Source organism: Heterodontus francisci, chromosome 3 (assembly GCF_036365525.1).
Source record: "Heterodontus francisci isolate sHetFra1 chromosome 3, sHetFra1.hap1, whole genome shotgun sequence".
Lineage (NCBI taxonomy): Eukaryota > Metazoa > Chordata > Chondrichthyes > Heterodontiformes > Heterodontidae > Heterodontus > Heterodontus francisci.
In genome coordinates, this window is record NC_090373.1 from 111804191 (window position 1) to 111817588 (window position 13398).

Below are 13398 nucleotides of genomic sequence, written 5' to 3' on the forward strand. Positions count from 1 at the left end.
GATCTTGGCTGAAGGGTGTTGAGACTCCATTAGTCTCAACACACTCGGGAGGGAGAAGAAGAAAAATAAACTAGAATGCACTGCCCTAATTACTATCCTATCAGAGAGTATGTGCACAGACTTAAAGTGTGAATAGGCCCATTTGGGATGCTCCAAAGCCAGTTAGCCTTTTAATGCACTATCTAGGCATACAAGGAAAGGCCACTTGGGCAAAGTACCATACAGTTTTTGGGAACCACGGAACCCTACTTTTGCAGGAGTTGGCAGCCTGACAGGAAGATAAATTTTTTTTAAAAACTGAAGTGAAGACTAGTGAATACAAATTATTGCTGTACATTTTTTAAAGAAATTGAATACCATTATTTAATACCATCATTATAATCAGATTTTTCAGCACCTTTGGCACTGTTACAGAATTACATCACAATAGTGAATATTTAAAGTGTTTTGAGTTCAGCATGATAGACTTAAGTGTTGAACTTGAAGGAAGACTGAATTTCACTTTTTTTTTTTGAAAACAACTGTTAGAGAAAGTTAAAATCTGTCAATTTATACAATACAGGAACACTATATACAGTGGTTAGTTATTACATAAGTAATTAACAACCAAGAGGATACCTTCTGCATGTTTACAAATCATTAATTTCCATAGATTATCTAATTAGCCAGCAACAAATTGTGACAATGGACTATTAACGGACCCATTACGAGAACAAAGTAAACTTCAAAATTTCTTGTTTCCAGTTACCAAGGATGAGTAAAATTGAAAAAAAAAATCTTATGCAGTGAAAAGTTTTTCATAGTAATATTTTACCCTTAAACAGCAAATGATAGTTAAAAAATACCTGTTTCCATTCCTCAAAGATAAAATCTTTGTAATGCGCTGATAATTGGAAAAAATCCACATCTAAAATCTACTACTATGAATAAACAAAAGCATGTAACTACTCTCCATCTTAAGAACATCTCGTATATCAAATTGCACGTCCAGTGTTTTAAGCAGCATATTTATACCAATTAAGGTATTGAACATAAAAATGTGTGCAATTTCGTACACTTTTTTTTTCTTTTGAAATACTTAGTCATTTATAAGTCTAGTATATCTAGTTTATATAATGTCAGAATTAAAATTTCAGTCTTGCATTAGCCCAGGGAAACAGACATCAGTTGTGGCATGCAATTGCCACAGCTTACCTAAATACTCAACTTTGGTGCAACTCCTGTAGTTTGTTCTTCTTTGATGATGAGTAAAGTCTTGAATTAGGGATTTTTTTGGATGCCAGGTTCTTTTCACTGACAATGGCAAAAAATTCAATTACCACAAAATCCACCAACAATTAAAGTGCTGTTACTTGCTGGCTGATCATATTCTGCCTTGCCATTCTTTGAACTGTCAGTAATACCTTGTGGTATTTGATAAAATATACCACTGGGGTGTTGTCCGTTACCATTAGAAATGTTGGGTTTTTTTGTTAAAGAGGTCACTAGCACATTATAGGGAGTTTCTTTTGTGCATGGATTGTTTCTAGTAGAATAACTGAGGTGCTGCACTTTTTCAACAATTGGGGTTGCGTATTCTGGTTCCTGATTAGTTAAAGGCTCTGCATATTCATGTTGGTTTTCAACAAGCGGGACAACATAATGGCTCTGAGAGTCCATTCGACCAGTTCCATCATCATCTTCTGAGTCTATTGGTTTGAAGGTAGAGCCCTTTCTTGCCACTCTTACTGTTCCAACCATTACAGGTTGCTGGTAATCTTCTAAACAAAAAGGACAGATAAAACACTTTAGTGCCTAATTTTAATTTTCCATCACCACCACCACACAACGTATGGCAACATCTTTCACCATTAACAGTCAAATAGAGATTTTAGACAAAAGGATCATACAGCAGATGCTGGAAATATTCAGCAGGTCAGGCAGCATTTGTGGAGAGAAAAACAGAGTTAATGCTTCAGATCTGTGTTACCTTTCATCTGAACTGGCAAAGGTTAGAAATGTAATAGGTTTTGAGCAAGTGAAAGAGTTGGGGGGGGGGGGGGGGGGGAGTGGGGGGGAGATGTGGTGTGGGAGGAAGAACAACAAAAAGGAAGGTCAGTGATCGGGTGGAGGGCAGGAGAGATTAAATGGCAAAATGTTTCATGGTATAAACCCAAGGGAAGTGGTAATGGGATAAGTTAAGAGTCAAAAGATGTGTCTGGTTGAAGTATAAATGGCAGCATAGCAGCCATCCAAACACACAGTAAAAGAATTAAGAAAGAAATGGGGGTGGGGGTGGTGGTGGTGGGGGGGGGGGGGGAAAGAGAAATGAACCAGCAATTTAAAAAAAATGTAAAAACAAGAACAAAATGGGGCAGAAGTTTTGATCAAAAATTATTCAACTCTCTTGAATTTAGAAGGCTGTAAAATGTCCAGTCGAAAGATGAGGTGCTGTTCTTCGAGCTTGATTGGAACACTGTAGCAGGCCAAGGACAGAAACGTCAAGAGTGGGAGTAAGGTGGAGAATTGAAATGACAAGCGACAGGAATCTCAGGATCGCACTTGTGGACTGAACAGAGGTGTTCCACAAAGTGGTCACCCAGTCAGCATTTAGTCGCCCCAATGTAGAGGAGACCATGTCATGAGCAGTGAATACAGTTTAAAAATTGAAAGAAGTACAAATCGCTGTTTGACTTGGAAAGAGTGTTTGGGGCCCTGGATGTAGAGAAGGGAGGAGGTAAAAAGGTCAGGTGTTGCATCTCCTGCGCTTGCATGGAAAGGTGCCACAGGAAAGTTGGGAGGTGTTGGGGGTGACTGAGGAGTGGACTAGGGTGATGCAGAGGAAATGATCCCTTCGGAATGCTGAAAGGTAGGGGTAGGGGAAGACTGTTATTAGTGGTGGCATCATGCTGGAGGTGGCGGAAATTGAAAATGAATGTTCTAATGAAGCTAAAAGCAAGCTCGAGATCAACACCTCATCTTTTGACTGGGCACCTTACAGCCTTCTGGACCCAACATTGAGTTCAATAATTTTAGATCATAACCTCTGTCTCCATTTTTTTCTTTTTTTTGCTGGTTCATTTTTCCTCCCCCACCCCATTTCTCTCATAATCCCTCCACTTTGTGTTCAGTCACTGCTATGCTGCCATCTACACCTCATCCAGACACATCTTTCATCTCTGAACTTGTCCCATTACCACTCAACTTTGTACCATGAAACCTTGTGTCATTTAATCTCTCCTGCCCTCCACCCTATCACAGACAATCCCTTTTGTTGTTCTCTGCCCCCCCTTTCACTTTCTCAAAACCGATTACATTTCTAACTTCATCAGTTCTGATGAAAAGCCAAACAGACTTGAAATGTTAGCTCTAGAGATTTTAGAGCTGTTTCAATGATTATTATTTTATGGAACTTCCCAAGATAGGAATTCTGTATACTGTGTAGATAATCGCCATCTTAAAGTAAAGGGAGGTGGCAGTGCAGTAATGTCACTGGACTACTAATCCAGAGCCCAGGCTAATGCTCTGGGGACACAGGTTCGAATCCCACCATGGCAGATATGAAATTTGAAGTCAATTAATAAATCTGGAATTAAAAGATAGTCTAATGGTGACCATGAAACCACTGTCAATTGTTGTAAAAACCCATCTGGTTCACTAATGTCCTTTAGGGAAGGAAATCTGCCATCCTTACCTAGACTGACCTACATGTGACTCCAGGCCCACAACAATGTGGTTGACTCTTAAAGGCCCTCTGAAATGGCCGAGCAAGCCAGTCAGCTCAAAGGCAATTAGGGGTGGGCAATAAATGCTGGCCTAGCCACCGACGCCTGCATCTCACAAACAAATTTTAAAAAGTGAAAACGTTGGGATCGCTCAAGTTTCAGCATCCAGCCGGTATAAAGGTATACATATTCTGGCTCTGTGTTTACTTTTACCTAGATTTTTAGTGTAATAAAGTATCAAACTTTAAAGAGATTATGACTGCATCTTAAACATCACCCAAGTAGAAATGCCATACCACTTCTAATTTTAAAAAATTACTTTTATGTTAGACTATTGGCCTTTATAGCCACTCCAGGCGCTGCTTCACAAACCACTGACCACCTCCAGGCGCGTATCCATTGTCTCTCGAGACAAGGAGGCCCAAAAGAAAAAAAGAATTGGCAACATCACGATATTAATTGTTCTGCCACAACTTGAGGCAACTTCTTTCAAATGTGTTGCATGCTTGAACATATAAATATGTTTCTCAAGGTGCGTAAATTCACAGTATTTCCTTTTACCTGATGAGTTGCTCCTGACAACATCAAGTTTCTGCAAGGCCTCCTTTTCATGACTGTAACTAATAGTAAACTCAGTTGATTGGTGCCTTTTGAAAGGTTGTTTGAATTGTTTCCAGCAACCTGCAACAAATATGGAACACCATTTCGATGAAATAAAATATAAATGTATGAATCATTTCTCACATTGAACAACTTCTCCTTCAACTCCACTCATTTCCTGCACATAAAAGGTATTGCTCTCTGTACCCGCATGGGTCCCAGTTATGCCCGTCTTTATTTGTGGGGCCTGTCGAACATTCCTTGTTCCGGTTCTACTCAGGCCCCCTCCCCCAACTCTTTTTCCAGTATATTGATGATTGTATCGGTGCCATTTCCTGCTCTCGCCCCGAACTGGAAAACTTAAAATTTGCTTCCAATTTCTACCCTTCTCTCACCTTCACATGGTCCATCTCCGACACTTCCCTTCCTTGACTTCTCCGTCTCCATCTCTGGCGATAGGCTATTCATGATTATTCGTTATAAGCTCACAGAGTCCCACAGCTACCTCGATTACACTTCCTCACACCCTGCTTCCTGTAAGGACTCCATTACATTCTCCCAGTTTCTCCGATGCCAACGCATCTGTTCTGATGATGGAACCTTCCACAACAGCGCCTCTGATATGTCGTCCTTTTTCCTCATCCGAGAAATCCCCCCTGTGGTTGACAGGGCCCTCAAATGTGTCCAACACATTTCCTGCACTTCAGCTCTCACGCCTTCCCCTCCCTCCCAGAACCACAATAAGGTTCCCGTTGCCTTCACTTGCCACCCCACCAGCCTCTACAGCCCCCGCCATTTCTGCCACCTCCAGCGTGATGCCACCACCAAGCACCTCATCCGCTCCCCTTCCTTGTCAGAATTCTGAAGGAACTTTCCCTCCGCGATACCCTGGTCCACTCCTCCATCGCCCGATATCTCGGCACCTTCCCATGCAATTTCAGGAGGTGTAATACCTGCCCTTCTACCTCCTCTCTCCTCACCATTCAAGGCCCTAATCACTCCTTCCAGGTGAAGCAGCAATTTTTACTTGTACTTCTTTCAATTTAGTACATTGTATTCGTTGCTCACAATGCTCTACATTGGGGAGACCAAACACAGATTGGGTGACCGCTTTGCGGAACAGTTCTGCTCAGTCTGCAAGCATAACCTCGAGCTTCTGTTTGCTTGCCATTTTAATTCCCATCCTGCTCTCATGTCCACATTTCTGTCCTCGGTCTGCTGCTGTGTTCCAGTGAAGGTCAACACAAGCTCGAGGAACAGCATCTTTCAATTAGGCACTGTACAGTCTTCTGGACTCGAGACCTACAACTGTCATGCAGGCCCCCACCTGCCAAGAATGAGGCACATTAGTTTTGCCACATGGCTATTAAATTTCATTGTTGTCGGGGGGAAGAGAAGGACTGTTGCAAGGACTGCCAGACCTTGGCTGGAAAAAAGACATTTGCATATTAACAGGCAGTGCTTGGAAAGGACAAAGGACCATTTCGTGACTTACAATGCACAGAGCCAAGACATGGTCAGACCAGTTAGTCACATAACTAACTTGCTTGGCAACCTAGGGGTTTCTGAATTTTACAGTTTGAACAGAGCCTGGAAAAAGCTGTTTGCTCCTGGATTGAAAAGACCTCTCTGCCTGGCTCACCACAGCCTCTCCTGTCTGCTCCCATCCCTTTCTCACAAGCCTGTGAATCCACTGAAGACACATGAACCTCAAGAAAGAAAAGTCTCCTATAGCGAACACGGTTTAATAATAATACTGGGCCCCAACAAAAAGCAAGATCTACCTACAATCAAGTACTCTACAGTGAGCTCGAAGAACCGTAACAACTCCTCTTCAGATATTGCCTCAAACCTTTCCAGTATATTTTCTTCTGCTCCTTTCTGTCTCTATTTGCATATGTGCATCGCGTATGCATGCTAGCGTGGGGCGTGGCATGTATCCGTAGGCGTTAACGGAATTAGAATTTAAGTTTAATAAATTGCAACTTTTCTTTAAAAAAAAACAGGACCTCTAGGGATGTAATCTCTGGATTACTCCCTATGCCACATTCCAGTGAGGCTAGAAATAGTAAGATAGTGCAGCTAAACACGTGGCTGAGCAGCTGGTGTAGAAGGGAGGGTCTCAGATATCTGGACCATTGGGCTCTCTTCAGGGACAGAAGGACGGGTTGCATCTAAACTGGAAGGGCACTAATATCCTGGCTGCAAGGTTTGCTAGCGTCTCTCGGGAGGGTTTAAACTAGTGTGGCAGGGTGGTGGGAACCAGAGCAGTAGGACAGCTAGTGAAGTAAATGAGGAGGACATAGTAAATAAGGCCAGTAGGACTAAGAGGAAGAGCAGGCAGGGAGATGTTGCTGAGCACAGTGGGACTGGTGGTCTGAAGTGCATTTGTTTCAATGCGAGAAGTATAACAGGTAAGGCAGATGAACTTAGAGCTTGGATTAGTATTTGGAAATATGATGTTGTTGCTATTACAGAGACTTAGTTGAGGGAAGGACAGGATTGGCAGCTAAATGTTCCAGGATTTAGAAGCTTCAGGCGGGATAGAGGGGGATGTAAAAGGGGTGGGGGAGTTGCATTACTGGTTAAGGAGAATATCACAGCTGTACTGTGGGAGGCCACCTCAGAGGGGTGATGCAGCGAGGCAATATGGGTGGAGCTCAGGAATAGGAAGGGTGCAGTCACGATGTTGGGGGTTTACTACAGGCCTCCCAGCAGCCAGCGGGAGGTAGAGGAGCAGATATGTAGACAGATTTTGGAAAGATGTAAAGGTAACAAGGTTGTAGTGGTGGGTGATTTTAACTTCCCCAATATTGACTGGGACTCACTTACTTAGTGCTAGGGGCTTGGATGGGGTAGAATATGTGAAGAGCATCCAGGAGGGCTTCTTGAAACAGTATGTAGATAGTCCAACTAGGGATGGGGCCATTCTGGACCTGGTATTGGGGAATGAGCCCGGCCAGGTGGTCGAAGTTTCAGTGGGGGAGCATTTTGGGAGCAGTGACCATAATTCCATAAGTTTTAAGGTACTTGTGGATAAGGATAAGAGTAGTCCTCGGGTGAAGGTGCTAAATTGGGGGAAGGCTAATTATAACAACATTAGGCAGGAACTGAAGAATTTAGATTGGGGGCGGCTGTTTGAGGGTAAATCAAGATCTGACATGTGGGAGTCTTTCAAACGTCAGCTGATTAGAATCCAGGACCAGCATGTTCCTGTGAGGAAGAAAGACAAGTTTCGGGAAGCTTGGATAACATGGGATATTGTGAGCCTAGTCAAAAAGAAAAAGGAAGCATTTGTAAGGGCTGGAAGGCTAGGAACAGATGAAGCACTTGAGGAATATAAAGACAGTAGGAAGGAAATTAAGCAAGGAGTTAGGAGGGCTAAAAGGGGTCATGAAAAGTCATTGGCAAACATGATTAAGGAAAATCCCAAGGCTTTTTATACATATATAAAGAGCAAGAGGGTAACCAGGGAAAGGGTTGGCCCACTCAAGGACAGAGATGGGAATCTATGCGTGGAGCCAGAGGAAATGGGCAAGGTGCTAAATGAGTACTTTGCATCAGTATTCACCAAGGAGAAGGACTTGGTGGATGATGAGCCGAGGGAAGGGAGTGCAGATAGTCTGAGTCATCTCATTATCAAAAAGGAGGTGGTGTTGGGTGTCTTGCAAAGCATTAAGGTAGATAAGTCCCCAGGGCCTGATGGGATCTACCCCAGAATACTGAGGGAGGCAAGGGAAGAAATTGCTGGGGCCTTGACAGAAATCTTTGCATCCTCATTAGCTACAGGTGAGGTCCCAGAGGAGTGGAGAATAGCCAATGTTGTTCCTTTGTTTAAGAAGGGTGGCAAGGATAATCCAGGAAATTATAGGCCAGTGAGCCTTACGTCAGTGGTAGGGAAACTATTAGAGAGGATTCTTCAGGACAGGATTTACTCCCATTTGGAAACAAACAAACTTATTAGCGAGAGACAGCATGGTTTTGTGAAGGGGAGGTCATGTCTTACTAATCTGATTGAGTTTTTTGAGGAAGTGACGAAGATGATTGATGAGGGAAGGGCGGTGGATGTTGTCTATATGGACTTTAGTAAAGCCTTCGACAAGGTCCCGCATGGCAGAATGGTGCAAAAGGTGAAGTCACACGGGATCAGAGGTGAGCTGGCAAGATGGATACAGAACTGGCTCGGTCACAGAAGGCAGAGGGTAACAGTGGATGGGTGTTTTTCTGAATGGAGGGATGTGACTAGTGGTGTTCCGCAGGGATCAGTGCTGGGACCTTTGCTGTTTGTACTATATATAAATGACTTGGAGGAAAATGTAGCTGGTCTGATTAGTAAGTTTGCGGACGACACAAAGGTTGGTGGAGTTGCGGATAATGATGAGGATTGTCAGAGGATACAGCAGGATATAGATCGGTTGGAGACTTGGGCGGAGAAATGGCAGATGGAGTTTAATCCGGACAAATGTGAGGTTATGCATTTTGGAAGGTCTAATGCAGGTGGGAGGTATACAGTAAATGGCAGAACCCTTAGGAGTATTGACAGGCAGAGAGATCTGGGCGTACAGGTCCACAGGTCACTGAAAGTGGCAACGCAGGTGGATAAGGTAGTCAAGAAGGCATTCGGCATGCTTGCCTTCATTGGTCGGGGCATAGAGTATACAAATTGGCAGGTCATGTTGCAGCTGTACAGAACCTTAGTTGGGCCACACTTAGAATATTGCGTGCAATTCTGGTCGTCACACTACCAGAAGGACGTGGAGGCTTTGGAGAGGGTACAGAAGAGGTTTACCAGGATGTTGCCTAGTCTGGAGGGCATTAGCTATGAGGAGAGGTGGGATAAACTCGGATTGTTTTCACTGGAACGACGGAGGTGGAGGGGCGACATGATAGAGGTTTACAAAGTTATGAGCAGCATGGACACAGTGGATAGTCAGAAGCTTTTCCCCAGGGTGGAAGAGTCAGTTTCTCGGGGACTAAGGTTTAAGGTGCGAGGGGCAAAGTTTAGAGGGGATGTGCAAGGCAAGTTTTTTTTTACACAGAGGGTGGTGAGTGCCTGGAACTTGCTGCCAGGGGAGGTGGTGGAAGCAGATACGATAGCGACGTTAAAGAGACATCTTGACAAATATATGAATAGGAAGGGAATAGAGGGATATGGGCCCCGGAAGTGCAGAAGGTGTTAGTTTAGGCAGGCATCAAGATCGGCGCAGGCTTGGAGGGCCGAATGGCCTGTTCCTGTGCTCTACTGTTCTTTGTTCTTTGAGTACTAGACCAGGATGAATGGGAACTGTGTAAATTAATCATAACCATTATGTTATTCCAAAGACAAGCAAAAAAACCAGTTACTTCCTATTAGTAAAAATACAAAGCGTTCTTTGTTTGACTGTGCATCACTCCTTTAAAATCTCTCTATTCTATACTTACAGTAGCTTTTGATTATTTCCTGTCCTAGCTGCAAGATGCATGTCCTTGTGCAACACCTTCCTCTGATGCTATGGCTAAGATGGCAACCTGCATACATAAAACTTCAACACAAATGTACAAAATACAGCTGCACAAACTTCGACTCAGCACTAAGATCCCCACAGCTCAATATCACAAATTTGTTATATTTACAAGCTGTGCTTGTGGTTCCCACAAATATGAACGGTGAATGCTAGCATCAGAGAATCCGAAGAACAATTTTTCATTACTTGCAAATATTAAGCTGATCTATTAGAAAAAGTAAAGTATTTTCTGTATGAAATATGCTAAGAGCAAATTTATTACCAAGCATGCGTTTTGGGCTAATGCTCAACTTTGTAATAATGCAAGTTTGTGGGTCACTGTGGATTTATCATCCTTATTTTACTTAAGTCAGTGGTAGCATTCTCACCTACGACTCAGAAGGCTGTGGGTTCAAGACCCTACCCAGAGACCTGAGCACAAAATATAGGCTGATGCTCCAGTGCAGTACTGTGGAAGTGTTGCACTGTCGGTAGTGCCCTAACTTTAAAGCAAAGTCTCGACCGTCTTCTCAGGCAAAGTAAAAGATCCCATGACAATATTTTGAAGAGGAGTTCTCCTGGTATCCTAGCCAGCATTTATCCTTCAACCAACACTACAAATGGATTATTTGGTCATCATCACACTGCTGTTTGTTGGACCTTGCTGTGGGCAACTTGGTTGCTGAGTTTCCCACATCACAACATTAACTACATTTCAAAATTACTTCATTGGCATAAAGTACTTTGAGTTGTCCTGAGACATTGAAAGGCACTATATAAATTTCTTTCTTCCTAACCTGTTTTTTGACTGGCCGTGCTAATTGAATCTTCTGTCTTCTTGCTGCAAGATAAAAGTAATTATTAGAATTTCAAAAATACAGCGGAACAGCTGACTATGAAAATGCACATTTACAAGCAGAGAAGCCTAAGGTCCCAACTCAATTTCTATACACTTTTTTGGAAGACATCTAACTGAAGAATAACAGCAGCACAATAAATGTGCATTTACAAAATGCGCCCTACAAAATGAACCATGATTTCAGTCCAGGCTAAAGGTCTGCCTAGACCTTAACAACGGCAATATGCTCTCCTAGAGAGCCTTTATCAAGAGGAGACCTTTTAAACTAACCTGTCCATAGTTAAAGTAATAATCCATTAAGAAAATTTGAAAACTGCTTCTTTGGGGACTGAGTGGATTAGGAGAAAAACTGAATGGCAGCAAGAACTTACAGACCTGAAAGTATATATCTGGATGGGTATAAGCATATTTTAAAAACAACGGATTTATTTGCCTACTACACCCGTTAAGAGTACCCTTCCTTCAGTCAACTTATGAAATTACAGAAAAGATCCTGTTAAACTTTAGAACCAGTTGTAAGTTACTTTCTTAAGCTCTTGAAAATGTAAATTCCTAATATTACCAACTTACTTTCTTAAACTTTTGAAAATGTAAATTCCCAATATCAGCAGGACTACAGAAAGTACAACCGGAAACACAATAGCTACGAGTCTTATTCCTGAATTAAGAGAGAAGAGAAGTAGGTAAGTTATGCAATTCCTTTCAGCAGAATGGATCAGGTGGTTGGGCCTATTTTTTTTGCAAAATTACAGCTTCGCACAAACCAGTTCTTCTGAAGCAAGGAGCACCACAGCGAGCATCCTTTAAGTAGAGACCAAACCAGCAGCATCTCTCTACCGGAGCATTTCCAAATGAATCAACTGCCCATTAGTTCTATAAATTTTAAACCCCAGAAATTCTCAATTTTAGTTGATATAGCAGCATGATTACTCGGGCCTGAAATTTTGTTGGGATTCTACCAGTCCCTCTCCTATAATGCTGCTGGAACAGTGGAAAAACTCCAAGTGAAATGATGTTAACATCTGCATATGCTGCTCCCGAGGGTTCTTCTGGTTGCCTTCTGGAATTACTGTGGGAGACTGGTAGAACTCGAGCAGAATTTCAGGGCCCTAGTCTCTAATTTTAACAGTAAAATTACTTCCAATTATACAGTGAAATTACATTAATGATACAAAGTCTCTTATTCAGACACAAATCCCTGACCAGCTGTTGTTTCGTTTGATTAAAATAAACAAAGCAAGTGATTACTGTAATATCTTACCATAGTTTATATCCTTTGTAACTATAGGGTCTGTTCTATTCACATTTTCTTTTTCCAGTATATCAATATGATGAGCAGATTTTTGCTTATTACCTGTAATTGCTAGAAAAATGCAAAATTATTTGTCTTATGAAAGGAATATATACTTAACTGCATTATTTCCCAGTAAGCAAATGCAGGTCACTTTTCCTTGCAAGGATTAATCACATCTGTTACTCGGTCAGTGCAGACAAATCACATAACCATTGCGCAGAATCAAAAGATAGTTGCATAAGTGAAAGAGTTATATTTTTTACTTTATTTAGACCTTTCCTCTGCCTATTGATACCCAGGGTACATGTTTCCTACAGGAATTCCTAATCTGATCATCTTCCCTATATACTCCATTTGGTTTCTCTTTGATTTCTCCGACCCATTTGTGTCCCCAATCTACTCCTTTCTCAGCTGTATTCCCCTCTCTGCTGCATCTAGGAGATCTCCAAAATTAATTCAAAGATCTTGCTTCCAAAGAAGGTTTGGATTTCCGATCTACCATCAGGGAAATGAAACTTAGGTTACAGATGACTCCTATTAATTCAAAGCTCTTTATGTGCTAAAAGAAAATTGAACTATCCAGTAATTTGAATGAAGTAATTTAAATAAAACAAGGTAGGATATTTCATGATAAAATCAAATTATTGCATCATTCAAAAGTAGATAGTACCTCATTTTATTTAAATTTAAAAAAAACAACTTGCATTTATATAGCACCTTTTCTACAGCAAAATGGCCCAACTTGATAAAATATAAAGTATTGCATTAGAAGCTCTTTATGCATAAAAAAAAACACGGAATCATCCGAAGCAATATTATCATTGGAACACTGAACACACCAAGTTGCTATATCTGGTAATTTAAAATAAATGGAGTAACCCTCCATTAAAGTAGTGGGCATGTGATTTTATGATGAACACATTGTCATGCTCACAAATGGAGAGAGAAATTATGAAATAAAAAGTCAACTATTGAAATGAACTACAAATGGCCACATTTATATCACAGACAAAATGGAGGAGGGAGAGGTAAGGTGGCCCCCTTGTAGTGTCAATAAACAGAGCTGTCTGTTGAGAATGAAACCCATTATCCACATCTGAATTAGCTTTGGGGAAGAAAACATTGAAATGTAAAACAGGTCAGTGGGGGGGAAAAGAGAGCGGGGGAGGGGGTGGGGAGAAAGAGAGCGGGGGAGGGGGTGGGGAGAAAGAGAGCGGGGGAGGGGGTGGGGAGAAAGAGAGCGGGGGAGGGGGTGGGGAGAAAGAGAGCGGGGGAGGGGGTGGGGAGAAAGAGAGCGGGGGAGGGGGTGGGGAGAAAGAGAGCGGGGGAGGGGGTGGGGAGAAAGAGAGCGGGGGAGGGGGTGGGGAGAAAGAGAGCGGGGGAGGGGGTGGGGAGAAAGAGAGCGGGGGAGGGGGTGGGGAGAAAGAGAGCGGGGGAGGGGGTGGGGAGAAAGAGAGC

The 13398-nt window shown here is 42.3% G+C and overlaps 1 protein-coding gene across 4 annotated transcripts in view; it reads right to left on the reverse strand.

Annotated features, from left to right (window-relative positions):
• Positions 1-361: 361 nt before the first annotated feature.
• dcbld1 (discoidin, CUB and LCCL domain containing 1) overlaps positions 362-13398 on the reverse strand; it is a 177690-nt gene continuing 164653 nt past the window's right edge. For all 4 annotated transcript variants that reach the window (XM_068025530.1, XM_068025532.1, XM_068025536.1 and 1 more), the window contains 5 exons: positions 11908-12009; positions 11217-11304; positions 10585-10628; positions 4266-4385; positions 362-1760 (listed from right to left, as the gene is read on the reverse strand). In XM_068025530.1, coding sequence (XP_067881631.1) covers positions 1312-1760; positions 4266-4385; positions 10585-10628; positions 11217-11304; positions 11908-12009 — 803 coding nt within the window. In that variant the 3' untranslated portion in view covers positions 362-1311. The remainder of the gene's footprint in view (positions 1761-4265; positions 4386-10584; positions 10629-11216; positions 11305-11907; positions 12010-13398) is intronic.